We start from the raw sequence: 27,222 nt of genomic DNA on the forward strand, positions 1-27,222 counted from the left end.
TGTCGAGGAGATCTGGGAATCAGGGTTGGCTCGGCCATAATGGTGTCAGGAGAAGAATCGTCACTTCTCGTCTCTGTATTTGGTGGAGGACTCTCCCAATCATTGCGAATGGGGAAAAAGCATAAGCCCCTTGTCTTGGCCAGTGTTGGTCCACCGCCGTGCATTCCTGGTTAGGGAGCCAGCTGTAAAACTCTGGTAGTTGATGGTTGTTGCGTGAGATAAACCGGTCCGGTAGGAGTGGGCCCCTCTGGCCGTTCAGGATTGCAAATACCTGAGGATTTAATTGACAGTCACTAGTATCTCACCAATGGTGGGAATACCTGTCCACTGTAAGGTTCGACTTCCCTGGTAAATGTCTGCCATTAACGTGATGTTGCGAGAGAGGCAATAGTCGAAGATTTCCTTTGTTAACTCTGTCAGTGTCTGGGAGTGAGTACCTCCCAGGTGGTTGATGTAACGTACGGCAGAGATGTTGTCCATCCGAAGGAGAATACAGAAGTTGGATTGTCCCTTCGCCAGGCTGCAAATGGCGACGGATCCGGACAATAATTCCAGGCAGTTGATGTGCATCGCGAGTTCCTGTGTTGTCCATGCTCTTCCTGTGGATGCGCCCCCATTGGTGGCTCCCCATCCCCACCGGCTGGCGTCCGACTCCAGTATGAAGTGCGGGCAGCTGCCAAAGATGCCTTGACCATTCCAGACTTGCATGCAATTGAGCCACCATTTGAGTTCCTGACTAACCTAGTCTGTCAGCGGAACCGGTTGGTCCCTGACAGTATGAACAGCACAGCTGGACAGAAAAAACGAAATCACAGAGAGCCTATTGGTGATGGGAGTAAAATCTATGACTAACCGCACCAACAAGATGGCCGCTGTGGATCTCTCGAGAACGGGTGCTAAAATGGTGCTTGAAAGCCCGCGAAACACGTTCGCGGGAAACCATACAATTTTTTTGGGTGAATGCAATTAGACGCGAACGTAACGTTCGCGTAAAAACTACTGAACGCTGAAAGTTTTTGTATGCGAATGGGAACCCACGAATGGCCCGTTCATTTCTATATGCGTGCAGCAACAGTATTTCCTATGCGAACGGCATGGGAAAGCTGTGGAAAGTGAAGAACGTAGCCATTGGGGGGGGGAATAGGCCACCTCAGGGGAGAAAGAGCCTGGGGAAAGAGGGGACAGAATTCCAATAAGAAAATAAATATACAGCCCCACGATAGAAGTGGAGATAAAGCAACAGCCCCCATCACCGCGACCGGAAAGGAAATACAGTAGTCACATACAACAGGTTCAGATTAAAACAGAAACAGTGAACAAGTACTCTGACCTGATTTGTGCTGGAGCAGCAAAGAAGGAGGAAGTGCTTTGGATATGCTTTCATATACACTCTGACTGTTTTCTGATTAGTTCTTTATTTCACCATTTTTTTCTTTGCTGCTATGGAGTTAGTAAAGAAAGATAATGCAAAATATGAAGTCAGTTCTGTCATGTGGTAAAATTCTGTGTATGAGAATATGCAAGAATTAACATTGGCCAGCCCAGAACTCTAGTTCCAAGCTGGCTAATGACGTCCCAATGAGGCTGCTGGAAGTGGAATTACACCTCCAGCAGCAGAGGGGTTAACTCCGTATGTGCAGCGATTCAAAAAGCCAAACATTGTACATAGAGACCCCAGGCACCATGACCACTTCAAATCACTAAAGTAACCTCTTATTCTAGGGATTTCTAACCTTGACACTGCATAGGGTTGTGAACTACGGTACATTGCCCATAATACTTCGCCAAATTCATAGAAAACTCCTTTCACACTTATAATTAGTGCAAAGCTTGGCCACTTTTCTCATTTTTCCTTTTATATTTTTTCAAAAAAGACCACTCCAAGCACCATAAAAACAACAACATTATGCAGTGGTTATAGTGTGTGAAGTGTTCCTTTATGGTCCCTTGCGCCCCCAACGCCCATGTAGTAACAGTTTGACTTCTTAGCTGTGGTCAGTCGAGCACCGCTCCCTGCCTTCATTCTGCTGGAAGGAGAGCTGAAATCTCTTGCATAGTAGCTTCTGTCGGTTCTCCTGAGCTGCGTGTTTATTGCAGGGGTAGTTCATTGGCTGAGAGCATCGGCTAATCACTCTCAGCCAATCAGGCGAAGTCTGGCACCACTGGGCTTAGCTAAATGAAGATTGCTTCGGAAAGATGCAGCAAGGACTTAAGCTGGTACTAAGCAATTTGAATACTTACACTGTGAGGGGAAGGCAGGGCACTCCTAGAACCACAACCACTATGGCGCACTGTAGTGGTTATAGTGCTTAGAGTGTTCCTGTAAATAAAGACACTCTACTCTTCAGTCATAACAATTTTCTTTTTTGTCTGCCTCCCACGCAGCTCGTGGATTAGACCATATAGCAGAAAACATTCTTTCCTACCTCGACGCCAGGTCGTTGTGTGCCACCGAACTGGTATGTAAGGAGTGGTACCGAGTGACGTCCGATGGCATGCTGTGGAAGAAACTCATAGAGAGGATGGTCAGGACAGACTCTCTTTGGAAAGGACTGGCCGAAAGGAGAGGATGGTGAGCAAATACATGTTTAACCCCTTAAGGACACATGACATGTGTGACATGTCATGATTCCCTTTTATTCCAGACGTTTGGTCCTTAAGGGGTTAATGGATATTTTAATTTCACAAATGGTGACATTTGCAGCAGTATTCCTGGTACTTCGTAAGCATGTGCTTAAAATACATACATTTTTATTTTTAGTAGAACGTTTGACTAATTTTACAGCCAAGATCCCATTATGTGCAGCGATGTTTGACTGGAACTGTCTTCCTGTTAAATGCGATGAACAACAATGAAACATATACTGATATAGCTAAAACATCTGCCACAAATATGCCACAGGGTTAATATCAGCGTATTTAACCAAGAAAGCCCCGTTCTAAGGATGCCAGATAGTTTTGAAGCTGATCGCCACAGCTTTTACCTAACTTGCAGATATGTTAAAGGGACACTATAGTCACCTGAACAACTTTAGCTTAATGAAGCAGTTTTGGTGTATAGAACATGCCCCTGCAGCCGCACTGCTCAATCCTCTGCCATTTAGGAGTTAAATCCCTTTGTTTATGAACCCTAGTCACACCTCCCTGCATGTGACTTGCACAGCCTTCCATAAACACTTCCTGTAAACAGAGCCCTATTTAGGCTTTCTTTACTGCAAGTTCTGTTTAATTAAGATTTTCTTATCCCCTGCTATGTTAATAGCTTGCTAGACCCTGCAAGAGCCTCCTGCATGTGATTAAAGTCCAATTTAGAGATTGAGATACAAGTATTTAAGGTAAATTACATCTGTTTGAAAGTGAAACCAGTTTTTTTTTCATGCAGGCTCTGTCAATCATAGCCAGGGGAGGTGTGGCTAGGGCTGCATAAACAGAATCAAAGTGATTTAACTCCTAAATGACAGTGAATTGAGCAGTGAAATTGCAGGGGAATGATCTATACACTAAAACTGCTTTATTTAGCAAAAGTAATTTAGGTGACTATAGTGTTCCTTTAAGGCTGTCATAAAAGATTCTCCAGTTCAGCATTGCACACAATTAGAAGGTATATTAAATCGCAGCTTATTTTCTGATGCTCGAGATTAAACATTTGGTGTTGTAGGTATTTGGGAGCAAAAATTCTAATTCAAAGGCCTTTGAGATGTCTTTTATCAGCATGCAAACATTTAGAAGTGATTGTCAGCTGTGTGGAGCCATCAGGCGAATTCTGACACTCACATCGATAAATATATTGCATTCGTTATAATGACCCCAACCTCTCTGTGTCCATTAAACCTTTGATTAAGTGACACACAGAATGGAACTCTCATTCCTATGTAGAACATGCATGGAAAATAATGAAATATAAAAGATACATTTGAAGTTCCTGCATTTGCTGCAGTGTCCCACACGTTACACTTTCTGCAGTGGTCTCTTGCCAAACCGGGAAGACTCTCAGCCAATCATGATTCTCACTTTATTTTCTAGAGCATTGCTGATCATAATGCATTAGCAGAGGGATATGGACACAGACAGGGTCCTTGGGAGTGGCTGTAGAAAAATCCCAAAAAACTGTCGAATATCATGGAGCAAAAATGCAAGGCAGGTCTGGTGGGCTAATAAGTAAAACCAAATTATTAGTGTTTGCAAAAATAAAAAAATTACTCTAACCAAAACTACAGAAGATTAGTTAAAAAAAAAAAAAAAAAGTGCCTAGAGAAGTACCCCTTCAACTCTCTGCGTCTGTGGTGCTTGATGAGTTAACGTTTGAGCAGAGTAGATGCTTCCCCTGAATCTGCCATTATTAAACCATTTCTTCACTGTCTTATGGGCCTATTGAGCCCTATTACTGGGCTCCCGAAGCCAGAGAGTAGTTAGGATTTTAGAATATCCTCTGTAAATATGAATGAGGAGATTTGCATTGAACAATCTTTCTTGGCGTGCTAACTTCTCCAGAACGCTCCGTTCATTTGAGATACATACTGTCTTTAGAAGTTAGTACAAGGCGTCGTTTTGTTTTATTAACTGGAGATCCTAATTCATGTTCTATCTCCGACTTATTGTATACGCCAGTGCAGCAGCTGATTAGACAAAGCTTGAAACAAAGATTCAGTGAATAATTTGAGCGTTGACAAAAGGTAATTACTCTCAATAATTGTATTCTGTTATCAGCTGTCAAAGATTTATTTGTGAATGTAGAGCAAAATTCTATACAGGAGTCCCCAAGTAAGAATGCAGTGTGCGTGTGTGTGTGTGTATATATATATATATATATATATTTATTAAAGGCATGACATTCTGCTAAATGTACGTATCGATCTCAGAATGCCAAATTCCCATTATGTCTTCATTGTAAAAATGACATATCATATCATAATATTAAACCATTTCAAACGTTTACCAAAACATTTCAAATCGTTTGTAAATACTAATTGAGACCAATATCCCTTAGAATCTGGGAAATCACTAACACAATTTTTCGTGAATTAAATTAAGTTGTGACTGAGTTGAAGAATGTTTGCAGATACGCTGTTTGTGAGGCAGCCCATTCAGATTCGGAGGTTGGTGAATAACCTCAAAGGCTGCACTAAACATGAGTAATTAGCAACTAAAATGTAATTTAGAACAAGAACAATGTGTCTTATTTACACAGACTGATTTCTAAAGACATGTATTGTAGTTACAGACACATTACTGGGAGTATTATTGCTGTGGAGCTCTGTTACACAATCAGACACATTACTGGGAGTATTATTACTGTGGAGCTCTGTTATACACTCAGACACATTACTGGGAGTATTATTACTGTGGAGCTCTGTTATACATTCAGACACATTACTGGGAGTATTATTGCTGTGGAGCTCTGTTACACAATCAGACACATTACTGGGAGTATTATTACTGTGGAGCTCTGTTATACACTCAGACACATTACTGGGAATATTATTGCTGTGGAGCTCTGTTATAAACTCAGACACATTACTGGGAGTATTATTACTGTGGAGCTATGTTATACACTCAGACACATTACTGGGAGTATTATTGCTGTGGAGCTCTGTTATACACTCAGACACATTACTGGGAGTTTTATTGCTGTGGAGCTCTGTTATACACTCAGACACATTACTGGGAGTATTATTGCCGTGGAGCTCTGTTATACACTCAGAGACATTACTGGGAGTATTATTGCTGTGGATCTCTGTTACACAATCAGACACATTACTGGGAGTATTATTGCTGTGGAGCTCTGTTATACACTCAGACACATTACTGGGAGTATTATTGCTGTGAAGGTCTGTTATACACTCAGACACATTACTGGGAGTATTATTACTGTGGAGCTCTGTTATACACTCAGACACATTGCTGGGATTAGTATTGCTGTGGGGCTCTGTTATACACTCAGACACATTACTAGGAGTATTATTGCTGTGGAGCTCTGTTATACAGTCAGGCACATTACTGGGAGTATTATTGCTGTGGAGCTCTGTTATACAGTCAGACACATTACTGGGAGTATTATTGCTGTGGAGCTCTGTTATACACTCAGACACAATACTGGGAGTAGTATTGCTGTGGAGCTCTGTTATACACTCAGACACATTACTGGGAGTATTATTGCTGTGGAGCTCTGTTATACACTCAGACACATTACTGGGAGTATTATTGCAGTGGAGCTCTGTTATACACTCACAGTACTGGGAGTATTATTGCTGTGCAACTCTGTTATACACTCAGACACATTACTGGGAGTATTATTGCTGTGGAGCTCTGTTATACACTCAGACACATTACTGGGAGTATTATTGCTGTGGAGCTCTGTTAAACACTCAGACACACTAACAACATGGAGCTCCTAGAAAAGAGGGACAGATGGATTTGGGCCCAAAATATAGGGAGTGTACCTCGTTAATAGGGATACGTGGGAGGTATGATATAGCCTTTGGAAGATGTATATTCAGTTACGGATGCCGTCCTGTCTGCTGGAATCAGTCTGCCCATTCTCCTTTGACCTCTTTCATTAATACAGAGTTTTTCCAAGAAGCAGAGATGTTCCTCACTATAGATGTTTTCTCTGTAAACCCCAGAAACTGGTTTCAATTCTGGCAAGTATGATTTCCTCTTTACGAGTTACAGTTTCCATTTTTTTTTCATATAATATAAATATTCTAAATCTTGTGTGGCATCCGTGAATTCTGAATTAGGATAAAGGTTTAGTGAACGTGAATTAGGACTGTTCAAGTTATATATAACGTTTCAGGCTACGGCAGTAAGATATGTAAAAATGCAGTCATTAAATGAATATTCGATTTTTCCTTCATGTGGGTGAAGATCTAAAGGAAACTCGATGCTTTTATTCCCAGTTCATCAACGGGATTTCAGGTCTTGGAGTTCAGCTGGCAGGGCCCAGATTTAGATGTTTTAATACAATGTAAAAAGATTATGGAAAATGAGTTTACTATATCATAAAAGGACAAATATTTCTTCCATTCCAGATAGAATCTGTACTTTCATAATGTCTCTGGTATATGGAAATGTTTGGTTTCAACGTCTTGTTATTAATAGCATTAAAATAATACAAATACAGTTTATAGTAAGATGTCTGTAAACATACTGCCTTCATCTTTTTACATCCACATATATTACTGTCTGAGTGGGGGTCATCTGCTACTTTATTTGGATAGATATACCTGTCTGTTGGCTGTAGATTTCGGTTAATTATTTACTACATGACTGCGACTTGATTCTTTAATCTTGTCTGAAGAAATGTTGCCAATGTTGACTAAATATGATTATGAAGTCCCTCCGTTTATGGTATACCTTAGGTATGAGGGTATGATGTCATATTAAAGGAACACTATAGGGTCAGGAACACAAACATGTATTCCTAACCCTATAGCAGGGGTTCCCAATTAATTTTTCCCGTGGAACCCTTTGACATAGTGTACCAACATCGTGGAATCCCCGGAAAAATGTAGCGCCGTAGCACAAACCTTTAAATGAACAGTTTTATATATTTGGCAAATTTCTACTGACCGTAAACAGATTGTAGTACTTAGGAGCAGGCGTGCTTCTGCGTGTTGGTGTTTGTATATCATTTTAGCATTTTATTACAGGGGTGTGTTTATATGTTATGCTTACAATTACGCAGTGGTGCATTGGTGTGTTTGGATGCAGTGTTGGATTTTAATGCGGATGTACGTTTGTGTGTAGTATTGGTGTTTGAGTGAAGGATGTGTTAGTATATCACTTTAGAGTTGGAGTTTAGAGGTGTGTTTGCATGTCATGTTTGTGTTTGCATGTTGTGTTGGTGTTTGATTGCTGGGATGTATGCACATACACACTTACATAGATATACATGCACATTAAAAATAGAAACACACTGACAAATACACACCCACTGAGACACACTTGCATATACACACACAGATACACACACTGGCAGTACCCACTCTGAAAGATACACTGACACACACACACACATACTGGTGTATACACTGACACACAAATACACACAGTGGCACAAAGATACACACAAACTCAGATACACTGACATACACACTGACACACGTACACACTCAGACACACTGACACACCGATACACACACGGGCACATACATGCACACTGACAGATTGACACAGGTAGATACTGGCACATACACACAAATACACACATTGACACTCAGATACACACACTGGCACATACACATTGACACTCAGATACACACACTGGCACATACACACACTGGCAGATACACTGACACAGATGCACATACTGGCACATACACACACTCAGGGTGCTGGAGTGCTGCTGCTGAGTACTGGAGTGCTGCTACTGGGTGTTGGAGCTGGGTGCTGCTGGCTACTGCTCTCTACCTTCTCCTGCCTTCTCTTTGTCCCGCTCAGCGCACTCTAAGTCTTGGAGGAAGTGACACGCTGTCAGCTCCTCCCAGCATCCAATAATACAGGAGCCCGGTCAGACGCCATGGCCATTTAAGACTGTGACCGGACCCCTGTATTTCAGCGATACCAATCAGGAACCCCAGTTTTGTTCCAATAACAATTGGAAAACGCTGCCCTATAATGTTAAAAAACTATCTATCACCCACTTGTCCCCCTAAATACAGGCGAAATGTTACCTTATTTCCCGTCTGCCGGCACTGGCTCCTCCTTTGATCCTCCTGCTTGGCTGACATAATCAGAAGTGATGATCTCAGCCAATTACATAGCTTTTTCATAGGAAAACATTGGATTGGCTGAGATCATCAAGGAGTTGGGCCAGGGCGGAGCCAAACACCACACTTGCCAATCAGCATCTCCACATCAAGATGCATTGAATTAATGAGAAAGTGTAGTGTCTCCATGCAGGAAGCACCTCTAGTGGCTGTCTGATGAGTGGCCACTGGAGGTGTCCCTAGGTTGCAATGTAAACACTGTCTTTTCACTGAAAAGATAGTGTTTACTGCAAAAAGCCTGCAGGGACTGATTATACTCACCAGAACAACTACATTAAGCTGTAGTTGTTCTGGTGACTATAGTGTCCCTTTAATTTGCCCAGCGTGTGGCGTGAACACATTCCAGGCATCGCTATGTCTTTAATAGCAGCCTGCATTTATAAAACACACAAGATGCACAGATACTTTGCTGAAATCACTACTGTGGATTGACCTCTCAGTCAAAGAAATCGGCACTCCAAATGTTGTTGATTGCATCTCCCATAATGCTCTTAGAACCATAATGCTGGTACGGCATCAGGGGGGATGTTGTCTGTGCTGGTGCAAGGCGAAGATGCATTTTATGTCATGTTTATTTTTCCCTTTCATTTCAGGGGTCAATACCTATTTAAAAACAAGCCCCCAGATGGAAAAACACCACCAAACTCATTCTACAGAGCACTTTATCCAAAAATCATTCAAGACATTGAGGTAAGTTCTCCCATTATATTTATAGTACTATTGTTTGATGCGGTGGAATAAAAACAAATATGGAGGACATAACAAAGCATGAGGGGTATTTAACACATATTAAATAGAATTTTACCTACAAACAGAACATTGAATATGGCATTAAAGGTTATAATAACCATTCCCATAGTCTACAGCAGCAAAGGTCAAATATTCCATAGACTATTGATTTTAAATTGATTCTTCACCTATCATAACCTCGAGTTATTGTATTGGTTATTACACAATGACTTTATAGGTGCCAACTTTCCGTTTTTGTTTAGTTTTTTTTCTCATTTTTATTTTAGAAAGGGTTTTCAAGTTAAGTTTTACCCCTGCACTCATTGCCTAACCTGTCCAAACATTTGTTATTTTGGTGTCCCAAGTGCTGAGTAATCCTCCAGTTCTTGCCAAACTGTTTAAATAGAGTTTTAACGAAAAATAAAGAGACTACCTCTAGTGACCTGTCACCATAATGACGCACTAAGCTGTTGGTGCTATAGTTTTTGGAGTGTCCCTATAACCTTCATGGTCCTCACTGGTAAGGCTTACGCACTGGGTTGGACTGTATCACTGTTCCTTCTACCTAGTGATGACTTTAATCAATGCTTTCCATCTGTTTGTGAATCCAATGTTCCTCTTGTGTTGCCCAGTCCATGTTAGATATGTGAATTGTCCAGCTCTTGTTTAGATGGATATTTCTTAGTAACCTTGCACTAACCGGGTGTTCTCATATTTTTTGTTTTTTTTGGTCTCCTGCATCTAATAACAGACGATAGAGTCTAATTGGCGATGCGGTAGACATAGCTTACAAAGAATTCACTGCCGCAGTGAAACCAGCAAAGGAGTGTATTGTTTACAGTACGATGACCAGAAAATAGTCAGCGGCCTTCGTGATAACACTATCAAGGTGAGGTTTGGAAGTACAATTTCAGAGAGCTATTTCTGTTATTCCCACACCACCATAACTTTCCTTTTGCCTATTTTCTCCTACTATTTTCTTCAGGGTTTGGCAGAATTATAAAAAAAAAACACCGTAGTTAATTAGTGTGCGATGATGGTCGGTCATCTTATAACTTAATTTCAGTTACATTAGCCAGACTGCTCCCATAGGCACATCCTACATTACCGAGCTGTGCAAGGGCGGACTTGTAGGATGAGTCTGTGTAATTTGGACCACGGTGGCTGTACCTCTGGATATAGTCTGTACTGCTATACTAAAGGTGCAGAAATAAAGCTCAATAAGATAAGATATATAACTATTTAAATTGTACATCCCGGCAGTTTTGGCTAGCACAATGTGCAAATTATTATATGTGACAGCATGTTCCACATGGCAGATGCACGTTAAATATACACAGCACATTTTGTGATCCCAGAAAGGGATATTGAACCCAAGAAGAAACACTTGCCAAATACAGCTATTTTTATCTTTTTCAAATATCATTTTCTCTTTATTTTTAAATTAAGGGTTTTTTTTTTCTCAATTATTTTTACATGGTACGGAATTGTGGTTCTGGACTTTTCTTTTCCCTAGAGTTCGGTTCTTTACAGGTCAAACCATCCTCAAAGTTGGCTCCTTAACCGGTTTGTTTGCGTGCTTCATTTCTTATTCTAATAGCATGTAGTATGAATCAGGTACACACGGTGCCTTCCGTGAAACCTTCTACTTTCAGTATGTATTCTTATGAATGTTCATTTTCAATGAATGTCTATTTACACTTTTTCAGATTTGGGATAAGAATACGTTAGAGTGTAAGCGAGTCTTGACTGGACACACAGGATCTGTTTTATGCCTACAGTATGATGAACGAGTGATCATTACTGGGTCCTCAGATTCTACAGTCAGGTACGGCTTTGTTTTGCTTTTTGTTTTTTTCTAAGCCTGGAAATGGATGTGGGCATTGTGAAACAAAATTATAAAAAAAAAAAAAAAAAAAAATGAATAAACCTCATACTTGGGTTGGTGATTCTATAAGCTGTATATAAATAAATATTTTTTTTATCTTAAACTATGTCTTTTAATTTACCATATGTCTTACTTTTTTCAAGCTTTGAAATAAATTGTCACTTTCAATTCCTTTAATTTGTGGAATTTATTCTTACATCCATTTATTTTGTATAAATAACCAATTTGTCCTCATCAGCCTCTTTCATGAAATTTGGAAGTCATTTTCATATTGATATATTTATTTTTGGTTGAGAGGTTAAGTAATTGGTTTGTTTGTCGAAGGTTTGTCCGTCTTACTCTGCCCTTCCAAAAACATCCTGTGGGCAGCATGATGCCTTTTCAGTAATTAGTCTTTTATGATCTTCTCCTTAGCCTTTTAACAACCAGTATAAATAGATGGAAGCCCTGGTAATAAAAGGCAGTAATCTGGAAGAGGCTTCGCAAGTCTCCCTGTAGTTTGTGGCTTTAGGATTATTGAAGCTGCAGCATGAGACTTTTAATCTCTTTAAATAAAATGTAAATGATCATCTCCTGGTGTAAAGATTTGGGGCCTCCATTCAGTTTTTTTTTTTCTTCTTTTACAATTCATTAATTCTTTTGGTAGAGAATGTCCATGTGTCAAACAAATCTGTGAATGACCTGTTTGAGAAACGGAATAAATGATCGCACAGTACATACATTTGGGCAGTATAACATGCATTTTGTGCATCTTCCTGGCAAGCTGCAGAGCTGACATATCGTGTCCCCTTTGGTGGAAGACACCGTGTAAAACTGTCCCCAGTACCGTTAGCAGCACATTTGCAACCAAGATTGTCCTATATGGTATAAAGACTGTGGTATAAAGACAAGTGAATAAATCTAAATGTTGATCTGTAGGTAAACAAATACTGCTACACTCCTTACGTGTTTCATTTTGGAGCACGTATCACCTCCTCTAGACTGTAAGCACCTTCCGGTAAGGTTCTTGTTAACCTCTTTGTCCTGTCAACATTTGGAATAGTTTCTTATTTGCTGTTAACTCCCACTTTTTAAAATTGTAAAACGCTGCGAAGTAATTTGGTTTAATATAAAAGCTAATAATAATACTCAGTGCACAATCAAGTGCTTTTATGCAAAACGTATAAAGGATTCTTCAGGGAGCAGAATATTTTTTTTTCTTTGACCCGTTCTTTGTATTTAATGTTACCATAAACCTCTGAAGTGTTATTTATGTTCCAATTTAGATGAGCAGAAATGTTCTATTCTTACCGCTGGCTTTGTTTCAGGCAGTAATGAGTGGTCAGAGATTTATTTACATTACCATACCCTTTACCCCACACACGGTCCACCAAGGGTGAGCGAACATTGTTAAAGGAACAGTTTGTCCATATGTTAACCCTTTACAATTCATGCTTTATGATAACTCCCCACCTCATCCGCTGTAACTCTCCTTCCCAGGAGCTCAGATGACTAAATCACACTGTAATGGCAATGTGCAAACCTATGAAACATATATAATGGCAAATTAACGAAAGTGCCCTGTCCGAAAAACATCATCTCCATGGATGACTTCTATCAATGTGTCAGCGTTGTATGAATGATTGGTTACGTACTAGACCTCTAATAATCTCACAACATGTTACCCTATACACGGATAAAGTATGAAAAAGTGAAGCAGATGCTTTGGCAGTGGGAACTGTCTTTCTTTTTTTTTTTTTTTTTTTTTTTTAAGACCGTACCCCCCACTTCCATCAATTGACATTTAATTTCTGTCTTACAAATAGAGTTTATCCCAGATGTAGCAAATTACACTGTGCAATGAAAAGTCTCATATCCAAGGGAAGCAGTGTTTTGGCTTTGAAAGGTTTGTTAGTTCACCCACCTTTTTATGTTCCTAATCTGTGACAGGTTCAAGAAACCTCTAAAAATGAGAGCCCCATAATGCAAATCTCTCTCTCTCTATTTATATATAACATTTCCCTTCCCATCATTTGTAATCTGTCTGTGTGCTGTCTATTGAGGATTCGTCCAACAATAATTTTTAAACATGCCGCCAGGAACTTGCTCTACATCGTCTCATAGTGTAAATTAGACCATGATAATTGGTTAATCTGGAGATCTGGTGGTATTAGGAACATTTGAGTGCCTACTGGGGAATCTCTGATCTAGCGTTTAAAGTTTGGCCGTTACCTCTAATGTCCAGATTACAATCACATCCTGTATCATGTAATGTAAGGCATCATGTAATTGCAAACTTCTGAGCATAGAAAACAAGCTAATCTCATATTTATTATAGAGATTTTTTTTATCATCAAAACTATAACTCATTGTAAATGACTTTACATTAAATTATTTCTGAATTGTTAAAAAGAGTTAGATGAGTACTTTCCCAAATCCCTATGCACATGTAAATGCCAGAAGGGTTTAGTACCACTCAAATGATCATTAAAGTGTTGGCTCAAAAGCCCAGTCAAGGCAAACGTCTTAGGTGAATTTTCTACACTAAAAATTCACTTTGGTGCCTTCAACTATAAGGTAAAATATCCAGTGAGACAGAAAGGAGTATTTTTCTAAACTCCTAAACACTTTTTAACCCTTAATAGGGAACTCATGGGGTGGGCGGCAGCACGGTAACATGGCTGTGTGATACAAAAGCAAATACACACATACACAGAATGAAGCCCTGCACTCAAACTCCCACTGCTCCTGGGCAGCAACAATGGCTACAAAATACATCAATCCAAATACATAGAGAAAAAAGAAATACAAATTCTGAATTGTTACAGGAAAAAACTCCACTCAACAATAACCATTTTATTTTTACAATCCGTTCTCTCCTTTCCTTCAATCTAAACTCTTTTATTTTAACTAGATTTGAAAGAGTGACCCAAAATTATAAGCCACTATGGCAAAATCAGTTTTTCCTTCATATTTCACAGAGGGTTCACATATTCATAAACAATTTCTCATGATATAATTACGGCATTCAGGAAGTGTGCCAAAGGCCACTTGGCCAAGTGTATCAATCACTGGGCAATTGCGCGGCTAATTTGTCCGAACGGGGTGTAAGCAGATAGCCTTTATATTTGGACAGTTAGCTTCTTGGCTGCCTACAAACCAGATCATCAGATATTTGTCTGGATATCCAAGGGCACAAAATTATTCACTTACATTTCTATCAGTGATCGTGAATTGTGTACAAAGGAAATGTCTTGGTCTCCTTTTGCCATTTTCTTTTTTTTAAGTGTAACAAACTAATTTATAATTATCTAAATATGATTTTTTTTTTTTAATATATATATTTGAGATGTCCAAAGATTTAAAGTGAGTTAAAGGGACCTCTTTACCTTATGGCACTTCTTTCAGAAGCAAGATAATACAAAATATATGTGCAGGATGTGCCAAAATAAAAAGTCCAATAGAATATTAGATGCTTGAAGCATTCTTTACTTGTAAATTGCCCAGGCTTCTGATGGTGGCGGGTATATGTAATAAAGAAGAAAGATAACCGGTAATGGTGCAGAGTATCTAGTACCAAGTGCAGAACAAACAGCAAAGAGTAGCACTCACATCTAGTAGAGCTATAAAACCAGCTCTGAGTACAATAGTCGGCTACTCGGCTTGACATATACAAAGATATCAAAGGCAAAAAAATAGTGCTCTTTGTAAAACTGCACACTAGTAATTATAAAGGTAAAAGTAATCTACTCACATTTGATGGAGCAATATACACTTGCTCAGATATTAACGGTTGGGTGGTACAATCCCCACCACGAATATAATGTAGAGTAGCTCCTCCAATGGGTAGTTCTTCCCAGGATACAGGTAATAGGTAGACAATGGTGGTATAGATGTGCCAGGAACAGTAACATATATAAAAATATATTTAAAAAAAAAGTTAAAAGCATAAAACATATAATAAATGGTCAGACACATAAATTAGGTGAATGCCAAATATCTTTAATACTTAAAAAAACTAGTATAAAATAACACGACGCGTTTCGCCTACTAAGGACTTTCTCTGACTCCTGGGCCATAGGTTGCCTTATAGTTAATCCTGCTTTAATCAAAATGACACCTCCTTCACACAGTTAGGCACGTGAGAGTGATGCAGATATAAATATGGCAGGGGATACTAATACTCCTCTTAAATATGTGTTGATGCCCATGTTTATTCCTTTTTTCTGTTGTGTTTTCTTGAGCACAAGGTGCCAAGCTTTGCACTGGACACCTTAGCAGGAGAATATAAATGAGTATAAAAATACAATAAAAAATACTGTATATATGTCTTAATTACTTAGCTTAGTATATCTTTTGTCTTTTTTTTTTTTTTTTTTTGTTCTTCAGAGTTTGGGATGTGAACACAGGAGAGATGTTAAACACACTGATTCACCACTGTGAGGCTGTGCTTCATTTACGTTTTAATAATGGTATGATGGTCACGTGTTCCAAAGATCGTTCTATTGCTGTGTGGGACATGGCCTCTGCCACCGACATAACCCTGCGGAGAGTTTTAGTGGGTCATCGAGCTGCTGTTAACGTTGTGGACTTCGACGACAAATACATAGTGTCTGCTTCTGGTGATCGAACAATAAAGGTAGGACAAATACATCACTCAATTTTTGTTTATTAAGTCATGTTCTAGGTGTGTAGTTTTTTTTTGTTTGTTTAATTTAGATGTCATCATGACACAATAAGGTATTCATTGGCATGGTCTAAAACGTAAACATTGCTGATGTCCACACTTAACGGCTCGGGACAGGTGTCTATTGAACACTAACTTAAAATTAAAGACCTGCCTATATCCATCCTGTAGTTTTAATACACAGTACTTTTCTGTCTTTATATCAGGTGTGGAACACCAGTACATGTGAATTTGTACGAACCTTGAACGGTCACAAGCGTGGAATTGCTTGTTTGCAGTATAGAGATCGACTGGTTGTGAGTGGCTCGTCAGACAACACTATTCGGTAAGACCACGTTCAGACTGGACTAACGTCAACAGTCTTATTCTCAAATATTTTAAAAATCAGTTTTATGTCCTAAAACTTGATAAAAACTGTGGTGTTTGTATCCACTAGATTAAATGTCCTAAATATCCTGATACAATGTAACTTTTTTAAATTATTTCTTCGTCTGTGTTTCATTAAGGGCCAGAGCCAATATATGTGTAACTAGTATTCATTTTTTTTGCACTACCAATCTAATATTCGCTAGAGGTTTTTTTTTGGTTTGGTTTTGTAAACTAATAATTATGAGAGAGATTTTCAGTAACTATTTGTGGTTTATACCTTCATCTGATATTCATTAAGGGAGAGGTATTATTTTTATTTTGTTATTTATATTCACTTTCTGTGCTTTATAGCACAGTCTGGAAAGATAAGTGATATTCTTCCCTTCCTCATTTTAATGGAAACAATATAAACATGGAGTATCCAAAATCTGCTAAAAAATCTTGGCAAATTTAATGCACGTATAACATAAAATGACTGAGCACTTACTACAGTGAAATGCTGTATCGCAACACCAGTGATAGACTCCAAATAATGAATGTTCCAGAACTCTCCAAAAATGATGTAGAGTCATTTTATTGAATGCATAGAAAGCACAAAATAGCAAAATATCGGCTCACATAGGAACCGTTTTCAAGCTAACACAAAGCACAGCCTCATCCTATTATATAGAATGCATCAAGGTGTGTGCTCACAATTAAGATGTCATGTGTAAAGTCAATAAGAGATGTGTGCACAACTCACAAAGAACATGTGCAACAGTAATCAGGTGCATTGTGATGACATCATACAGTAACATATTACAGTGAACACGTTTAGTAAAAAAAAATGGAAATACATACAATGTCCTCAAAACTAATATAAAACACCCCTATTATCATATAATACAAAATGCTCTTGTATATGATACTTTGTACTGACCCAAAATAAGCTTGATTGACAAAAAAACACAACACAGCGCAATACTGTGCAGAAAAATAATCAAGTACTTAAATACAGTGATGATAAATAAAATAATTATCTTACTGCATACGCAATATGAACATTGGGATTGGACAAAGGCAAATACATATTTTTTCTTAATTTTTGTTGTTGGTTTAATTTGGGGCAGTTTATTTGATACTATAATAATGTTAAATCACGAAACAGTGGATTGCAAGCGGACAGCAGATTTAAAAACGTCAAAGTGAACTGACCAAATATGGGGTTTATTATATTGTTGTTTTTATGTTTGTGTCTTTCTTTCCCTGAACTATCTACCTTTACAAAAGGAATGCTTATGACAAAGTAATAACTATTTAGGTACTGCTTTAAAAACAAACAAACAAAAAAAAACATCTGGGAGACTCAGGCACTCCCATTTAAGTCAGCCATTGGTCATTAACACTGTGATGTCATTTTTGCCTTTTTGTTTAATAACCATACATACATGTGCATTTATGGAAAGATACTGATGACAATCCCTGTCTTGTGGGACATCACGTAAAGGCCTATGTTCTGTTTTTGTATATGTGTTTTCCTTTACCATTACCTTAATGCTAATTATCATGGCATTCAATAGTTTTCCTTAAATTGCGGGTACCAAGAGAACAGTGCTTCTACCAGTTTAAGTTTAGCTACTTAAAACATGGAAATAAAACTACAAAACTGACAGGTTCGCTATAAGCTACAGTAGGCAAGTTGGATATACATTCTTTGCATCTTGTGTTTAGCAAACACAGAGAGAGAAAATAGATTTTAGAGAATAAATGCTGTTCCTCTCGTAGCGTTCCACCACTGCACTGACTGCATAGAAGCCCACAGTTCCCAAGGAAATATTTTTAAATCGCTAATTATTTGTATTCTTGAAACATTCGCTCTGTTACACGATTTATAAATACCCTCGCGCTTATAGATCTTCAGCCACACTGATTCTTTTAGGGCATTCTAGTCCCATGTTACGGAAGGATAAAGATTTTTATATCCTACTTATGTCAACAGTGGGAGTTCTTTCCAATTATTAATAACACAGCAGGAAAAAAAAAAGTTTTGAATCTTTACTGGTAAGCAGCCAACGCATTTCTTAAGGGGGCTGTTATTTCATCCTCAATATCGAAGTTTGAAAGAATCCTACTCATCATTAAGGAACAGTGATGCTGTTGACTATACTGGGTGATTCATTTCAAAATGAGTAAGGGGATGAAAACACATCTCTTGATTGTTTTCACTGGAGTCGATGGACTGAAACCGTGTAAAAAGCTAACTTTTTGAAGGTTTCGTTTGTTTATAAATTAAGAATTTAACTTGTACCTGTCACAGAAATATTATGTGGTGCCTGAGGCATCTCTATGGTGACTGTTCTTCCTTTCAATTCGAGACATTTATTATATTAAAACTGCCCCACTGAACTGCATCTATTGACAAAAACCTCACATGTGTTCTGCCTGCATTCACACACGCGATGTAGGTGAACTATGGTACTTCATCTCTTTGATGTAGACTTGCTGAAACTTCTGGGAGTTGTAGTACATCGATATATACAACAAACCATGTTCGATCTGCTGTGTTTTTAGCGTATGATGATTTTTTTTTTGTGCCTTTTTTCAGATTGTGGGACATTGAATGTGGGGCCTGTTTGCGAGTGCTGGAGGGACATGAAGAATTGGTTCGATGCATTCGCTTTGATAACAAGCGAATTGTCAGTGGTGCATATGATGGGTGAGTCTTTTCTCTAAATTTTGCAGGAAGAACTGAGAAACCGGTTTGTGTTTTAACGGCCACGTTAGGAAGTTTTTGATCCATGTGTGTCAGCATTATGGCAATTAAAGAAAGACTGCTTTTACATTTCTTCTAATATCCCACTTGGCAATGTCCACGTGCAAACTTAAACATAAAACATAATAAATGTCAAGTCCTTTCTTTGTCTCAGGCATTGCTGGATTTTCGTCTTTTGCATGCAATTGTTTCTTTTTCATAAAAGAAACATGTTAATGCAAGATTTCTTCTAGTCTAGCGATGTAAATTAAATTGATTTGTATAGTGCTGTACAATATGTAAAACAAGACTAACATGCTTAACGATAAACATGTTTGACATATGGGAAGAGTGGAGGAAGAGGGTCACTCCCAAACTAGCGTCCAATATAAAGAGATATTTTCTATTAACCCGGCTGCCATTGTACTGCCATTAATAGGAGAATTGACGGGAATCTCCCACCCCCCACCAGAGTTCACTATAAGAAATGACTGAGGATGTGTGTGTGACACTGCTCAGTCAGTCTCACGTAGAAAACTATGGGAAGCCACTGATTGGCCGTATCCTGTTCTAGAATGACTGTAAGGTTTCTGAACTCTATTTCCTATGATGCTCAGCTAGCCTTTAAAGGGACACTACAGCGTTAGGAATACAAGTGTCTATTTCTAATACTATAGTGCCCTGTTAGCAGTTTAGGTGGCCGCCCCCTACCTGTCTGTAAGAAAAAAGGACTTGTATTCCTCTTTTCTCCCTCCCTGCATCGGTCTCTGCTTTGATGTCTGGCTACCATGACTGAAAGCATCAAGGATGATGATCTCAGCCAATCCAATGCTTTCCTATAGAGAAGTTCTGGGAGGCTAGTAAGCATGTGCCATGAGACCATCTGATACAAATAGCTGAGTTTTAGTTAGCTATTTCAGAGGAAGAGCTGCAAGTGGCTGTCAGTGTGACAGTCACTATAGGCATTTAAACCCTGCAATGTTTTACAACCGGCAGGGACATAGCACCCAGACTTCACTTAGATTAAGTAATATGGGTGTCTATAGTGTCCCTTTAAGTAGTATATCATAAGTGAGGTTTGTCTTTAGGTACTTTACACCTAGTGTTGCCAACTTTCTTGGGAAAAGAAAATATCAGTCATGCTAATGTGCATAATTAATTATACTGTGCGTGACATCACAGGACACGTCACCAGGTGTTATGTAACATCACAGGGTGGGAGAGAACAAAAACGGATTTGGAAGAGGAAAATTCCCTAAATCACTAAAAATATTCAATATGTGTACTGCAAGCTTGGTGTATGCGTTGCCGTGTGTGTATGCGGTTTCTGAGTGTGTGTATACATTCTTTGTGAGTGTATAGCAGTGTGTCAGTGTGTATACTGTGTCACTGTGTGTACTTGCTATCTTTAATAGAGTCCCATCCCGTCCTTTGCATTGCTTATATTCTTGCAATTCAAGTACCGACCAGAAAACTCAAGTACCGGCTGTGTCGGTAAAATACCAGCCATGTGGCACCCCCTAATAAACATTACCAATCTCGTGCAATCTATCTTTGTTGGATTTATTTTTCATCCTTTTGCTGCAATGCTGAAGCATGTTTCATTAGTCAGTGCATTTATCAAAATATTCTGGGATTTTCTTGCCTGGTCTGATCACCGCAGGGTTTCATTATTTAACGGCCCCGTTCTAATTGCCCTAATTGCCATCAGGAAGCTGACAGATGCATTCAGACATGCTTCGTCTTATGACTTCCTGCAAAGCACCGATGCTTAGTGTCAAAGTGACACGTGATTCGTAAGGAATATGAAGAATTGGTCTTGGACCCTAGTGTTAAACAGTCATATTTACTAAATGAGCAAAAAATAGGAACAAAAACATAATTCATCCGCTGCCACGACTTGCATGGATCAATTGTTTCTTATTCTTTATGGCTGGCTACGCAGGTTTATAGAATGTTGCCCTGTGACTGTAGACGTGCAGAGATGAGGTGCGTTTAACAGTATGCCTTTGTTTTACGGATTAGAAGCTCAGCGCTTTTGAACCTAATGCTTGTATCACTGTGGCCTCCAGACTTTTTCTAAGGGATGACCTTTCTTTACTCCTTTCTGTTTATTTTTATTGATATTACCAGATATCCAAACGGCTAACTCTGCTGGCTGAGAATGATATGAATTAGGGGAGAAAGGCAGGATTAAGGATGCAAAAACTGAAAACACTGGGCAAAATACACCTCCTTATTTAATTGTCTTGGGATCTACAATGGCATTGTGTGAAGAGAGCAGGTAGAGGGAACATAGATTTGGGGTAGTGGCATTTAAATCAAATTCCTGCAAGTATCTGAGAGTATCTAAACCCGCGGGGAACCATATATGCCGAACCTCCTTACAGTCACCTTTTCTGTCTCTTTTGGGTTTCTAGTTTCTCGCTCTGCCAGTCTGATTCATTTTTGTTTCCCCCAATCTTCACTTTTCTGTCTTCTTTCTCTCTAACCTCTCCATCAGTCTTTTTCATCCGAATGTTTCCATTGTCTTTGTATGTGGGTGGCAGCTTGTTGTGTGTGTGTTATAGGCTGTGTATTTGGGGGAGGCTGCTTGGTTGCATTATAGCCTACCTCCACTCTACAAATATGTGTATTCCTTTTTTGATACAACGTCTCAGGTTTACAAGTTTTCTTTAAAAATTCCCGCGTATTCCACTAATCAGACTCAGTTGCTTGTGTGAACTCTATGTTCTCGAATACTTCACTGTCACGTCACATTGTAAGCCATACTTGCAGTTTGTACCTGTTTGTGTAGCCAGATGAAACATTGTTCTGCATCATGTAGGGTTGTCAGATTAATCACCACTTCATATGAACAATACTCTCACGCAGTCCGCTGCACTAACGTGCTACTGAAGGAATGTCATCCTTGATTAATCCGTAGACTTTCTTCCAGCAGTATGTCACGGCTACATATTGCAGGGCAAAGCTTTTCATGTACAGCCCATCAGTAAGTGGAAGTGTTAGGTGCCCAGGTAACAGAGGATAATTGGTGCAACCTTAACAGCCGAGGTATCTTCCTAAACAGAAAGCCATTTGCAGCCATGTTTAAGGGATATCAAAGTTTATAAAAGTGTATAACTGTGTGTGTGTTTATGATATAGTACTGTCTCTGCCATTGCTTGTAATTGTGTATCGTTGGTATAATTAGAATAATTATACATTCCATTATATTGGGGGTATTTTTGGAGAATGCATTTCATCATATAATCACTGCTGCACAGCAAGGTTCACATTTAATCATATATATATATAAATAAAAATAGCCCCAGAACATACAGGCTGTCTTGTTCAGTGGTTGCAGTATTCCACATGTGATCTGTTGATGTTTCAAGAGTTAATTTTATTCTGTATAATATATTTGAAAATCAAATCCCTTTGTGTAGTGTAAAAAGTCGGACGTACACCACACAAGTAAATTTACGTGGGCGCTCTGTGGAAGGGGGGGGCGGAGAACTTAAACATAAAGGTCCACGAGGCGTAACAATGTTTATTGAGGACCAAAAGGACAAAAAGATATATACCGTATATAGAACAATACCACATTTCGTCCTATAGGATTCAATCATGTATCTTTTCTTTTCTCCTTTTTCATCCTCAATAAATATTTGTTTACCTTCACTCTATCTTTGTGTAGTGTAAAGCAATTCTCGTTAGTGTATTGTGTCCGATGTCTTATGGTCCAGTCACCTATAACGTCCTTTTTAACTTGCAGGAAAATTAAAGTGTGGGACCTTGTGGCTGCCTTAGACCCTCGCGCTCCTGCAGGGACTCTTTGTCTGCGGACACTTGTGGTAAGCACAGAAAGATTTGTTGCATTTTCACCTTCAAGATCTAAGCTTAAAATTACTGACCAGGTTTTCTGAGATCATTGCTGTAACAATAATAAAAAATAAGAAAAATTAGAAACTAAGCAAAATCAAATACATAACGTATGCACCACCACAACCTCCACTTCTCATAATGCTATTGAAGAGAAATAAGATCCAGAGCGTTTTGCTAACAATTTGTTTCTAAAGCTACTCTTGAAAAGTTTGCACTCATGGTTTCAGGAATGGTTGTGACCACAGGAGATTATATTTCAGCCCACCATACTGCATCGTGCCGGAGAACCACAATACGGAGCTCCCTCCTACAGCTCTGCTTCAATTTGCGAGCAGTAGGGGAGAGTTCACAGTTCACGGCTGATCTCTGCAGGCAAGGTTTTATCCACTTTGCATCCAGTAAAGCGACTCAATAAATATACAGCGTCTTTTCTGAGACAGCATGTGCTTGTGAGATTCCTCCCATAATTTGTTTCTAACCAACAGCGTTTATTTCCTTTAATGAGACATCTTAAATATATGTACAAATTGTGCTTTTTAACCCTTTGAATGGTGTGCTCCCCTGCCTCTCAAAAGGTCATAATTGTTGTATGTTTACATATTGTTTCTCTATAATGAAAACAATAGTAAAATGAAAAGATTTACTTAAAACCATTTATGTTTAAAATGATTTAATACAACTTTGAAACTTTGTTACACAATCTGTTTTCTTCCCATTTGACGATTTAAATTTTCTTTCACACTATTACATTTCTTGTTATTTGTCGTTCACACAATTTAGATTATTTTTTATTTTTATTTTTATTTGTATTTTTAATATGTATTAACCCCTTTAAATCTCACTGATATTTCATGCTGTCATTAGAATCTGTAATCCGGGAGACCCTATGATTGTGTATGATACATCCTTCTAAATTAGCCCCTGCAGCTTCATACATACCTGCTGTCTCTGAAAGAGGACATTCCATTTTAATCGGATCTTTAACCCCTTAAGGACACATGACATGTGTGACATGTCATGATTCCCTTTTATTCCAGAAGTTTGGTCCTTAAGGGGTTAAAGTTCAGACATATTTGAATGCCTTTGGTTGTAAAAGGGGTTAAAGCTCTTATCTTCTGCTGTGCTTTTATATTATCGTATTTTCTACGATACGTATTTGAGTTTTCAAATGTGTCAGCTACAAAACAACGGGGTCATTTGTAATTTTTATTCCCGGTGCATCATGCTTTTGTCTGTTATGAAGTGTTTTACAAGTCTGTTTATGAGATTTGTGCTTTCTTTAACGAGATACTTAGCACATTTTTGTTTGTTTTTCTGTTTTGTCTTTTTTTTGTTCCTTTCCAGGAACATTCGGGAAGAGTGTTTCGGCTGCAGTTTGATGAATTCCAGATAGTAAGCAGTTCTCACGATGACACAATTCTCATCTGGGATTTTCTCAATGATCCAGCTACACACGCGGAGTCTACGCGATCCCCTTCTAGAACATACACGTACATATCCAGATAAATAATACTATGTAGTACCTCACAGTTGCACAGGTAAGCTGCCAGTCTGCAAAACCATCATTGTTCCGTTAAACAGTTTTATTCATTGAAGTGTGAAACGAAAACTTAAGTTCAAATTTACGATCAAAATAGCCGTACGGAAAACATAGCTGACTAGGAGGATTTGTGCAAGTTGGCTCGGTTACACTTTGCCTATTTAGACCAAAGATAGAAGTTTTACTTTGAATTTGCAACAGTTTAGGGAATAACCCTGCAAGTATTTCCATTTAAAGGCACGCTTCACACACCTATAGCTCTTGAACTTACTGAAGAGCGGGGCCCTCTTTTTCTTATTGCAAAAAGTGCAGATTTCAGTAGAAATGGCACTTTTTTCAAATTCGTTTTTACACATCAGTCACGCAGCAGATACTGTTACTTCCTGGTTTGTTTGGCTCAGTAAAAATAAGTTCAAGAAGCAGCAATTGCTCAGAGCACCTACCTTGCAAAGACTTTGCATTGAGCTGCATTGGGAAGGCTGTGATTGGACAGCCACAGAAAGTCTGGGCGGGGATAAAAGGGAAGGGCTTGCAAAGGCTGCAGATGAGATCTGCAGGTTTTGCAAGCAGTGTTTAGATATATCCACCAATGAAAAATTAAAAGCATCATTAAATGAATGCATGTTTTCATTGGTGTATGTCTACTAAATGGTGATTTATGTTTGTTTTTAGGCAGTGGAGTGTCACTTTAAATACAGGCTAAGTGTTTAGTATCGTGTGAGCACCTGTTTACATGGACTTCATGTGTGCATTTGATTTCAACCTTAAGACCATCTTTACAGCTGAGTTAACTAGTGTACAAAAACCCACAATGAATATCACTGAGAGTCTCACATACATTGAAGTATTTGTATGAGCCTCAGAAACCCAGCTTTTACTGTCCTGCATGTTTAAAGATTCCACAGTCCTGTGCAATAAATAAACACAAGTGCTGAAGTAGACGTAAGATGCTACAAACCGGCTTGTTATAGACCTTTTAAAAGAAAATCAAAATTGTACACATATTTAGCATTTGTTGCTGAAAACAGTGTAGTTAATAATAATACTACAAGTGCAACATTTGTTTTGCGTATTTTCTTTCCTTGGGGGGAATGTGAAATCTTGGTTTGCAATAGCTGCAGATCTAGTATCTGCAGCTACTTCAGGTCCCCTCCTTTGTCCCAAGCACAGGCTTTGTGTGCCTGTCCAATCACAGACTACCCAATGAGATGTATTACAGTTCATTGAGAAGCCATTGCTTCTAGAATTTAACTCCATGGAGCTATGCTACCAGGAATAAACGAGATCAACTGTGTGTTAATTTATATGTTAATTGAAATCAGTAATTTTGTGAAATAAGAGTGAGCAATCTTCACACATAGAGCGCTCTCTTTAATTTGAAGAATTGCATTCCTAATGTTCAACTGTATTCGGTTTGTAGTGTCAGAAATAAGATAAATTTTTTCGGCTTTACCCAATTGTTTTTTTTCCCTTTTTTTTTGTAATTCTATTCAGTTTATTTACAGGAAAACCTGAGAATTCTCATCTTTGCTCTCATGCAGGACTTTTATTTGAAAAGTATGGTAACTGACTCAGCTGTGAATGCTGGGAAATGTCGAATTTGATGAAAAAACAAAGAGAACCCTGGATTAGTGCTGTTGGCATCGTGATGCAGCCCAGGCCAATCTGCAGAGAGGACTGCTGAAGTGCTGCTATTGGAAGATACTTTTCATAAAACCCCTCGTTGTCACAGGGGCCTGCCGCTTTCTCTCCAGCAGCGGCTTTGCGGACCCCTGTGTTAGCGACTGTGGTGAAATGTTGCAATTTTGAATGGATGGAGACAATTCATGCCACAGACTTCAACTATATGTAAATGTCTTGTCGGCATTTCTGTTGCTTCTCCGTAAGCAGAAAGAGAACATTTTTCACCACGTCCCATGCACGCCGTGCACTGCTTTCCGTGTGGTTATGGTGAGAAATCCGAATTTCATTTTGCAAGTACTTGTAAAGGTGCGAGTAGGTGATTTTTTTAATTTTATTTTTCTTGCTTTTATGAGAATAACGAAGACTGCCCCGTTACACTCCCAGGGATGACATCTGTTTTTATCATCATGCATATGAAATATTTTCTTTGTTTGTTTTTATTTATATATTATTTTTATTTTATTCTATTTGTTTTTGTTTTATTTTTCATTCTTTAGTGCTTGTTTATACATACATTTTTTTTTTCATGTGTATTCTTAAAACAAGTGATGTAGAATTGTGTATAGTACATGAAAGGGACATTAAAATGTAGATGAAAAAATACACCGATTAGGCATGTTTTTATCATGACAAAAGATACATTTGGGGAAACGATCACACTTACAAAATCCCCAATTCAATACGTGTCTCAGTTTACAATCTCTTGTGCGTTACTTTTAGTCTTGTATTTCTTTTCCATTCACTTGAAGTTGACTGGTATCCTCATCCCTTTCCCTTAAGCCAATTTTTGTTTTTGTTTTTTTGTTTAATTAATACTAAGCATTAATTAATGGAAAACACAATGGAATCACTGACAGGTGACATTTTACTCCTTTTTAAAGAGAAATTTGTATTTCTTTTTTGTTTGTGCTTTTGCATTAACTGTGCGAAGAATTTTGTCTCTCCAAAATAAAAAAAAATAGGGTAGCTGTAAATTTG

General features: G+C 38.5%; 1 protein-coding gene across 2 annotated transcripts in view; it reads left to right on the plus strand.

Annotated features, from left to right (window-relative positions):
• The window catches only part of BTRC (beta-transducin repeat containing E3 ubiquitin protein ligase), a 154,381-nt gene extending 127,759 nt beyond the window's left edge, over positions 1 to 26,622 (plus strand). The window contains exons 5-14 of one of the 2 annotated variants that reach the window (XM_063434072.1): positions 2,386 to 2,572; positions 9,365 to 9,461; positions 10,252 to 10,389; positions 11,210 to 11,328; positions 15,757 to 16,006; positions 16,261 to 16,379; positions 19,008 to 19,118; positions 22,912 to 22,990; positions 24,366 to 24,559; positions 26,056 to 26,622. In XM_063434072.1, the coding sequence (XP_063290142.1) occupies positions 2,386 to 2,572; positions 9,365 to 9,461; positions 10,252 to 10,389; positions 11,210 to 11,328; positions 15,757 to 16,006; positions 16,261 to 16,379; positions 19,008 to 19,118; positions 22,912 to 22,990; positions 24,366 to 24,527 (1,262 nt within the window). In that variant the 3' untranslated portion in view covers positions 24,528 to 24,559; positions 26,056 to 26,622. The remainder of the gene's footprint in view (positions 1 to 2,385; positions 2,573 to 9,364; positions 9,462 to 10,251; positions 10,390 to 11,209; positions 11,329 to 15,756; positions 16,007 to 16,260; positions 16,380 to 19,007; positions 19,119 to 22,911; positions 22,991 to 24,365; positions 24,560 to 26,055) is intronic. The other variant, XM_063434073.1, reaches the window with a different exon arrangement.
• The last annotated feature ends 600 nt before the right edge of the window (positions 26,623 to 27,222 follow it).

The sequence above is a fragment of the Pelobates fuscus genome, chromosome 10 (assembly GCF_036172605.1).
Source record: "Pelobates fuscus isolate aPelFus1 chromosome 10, aPelFus1.pri, whole genome shotgun sequence".
Classification (NCBI taxonomy): Eukaryota; Metazoa; Chordata; class Amphibia; order Anura; family Pelobatidae; genus Pelobates; species Pelobates fuscus.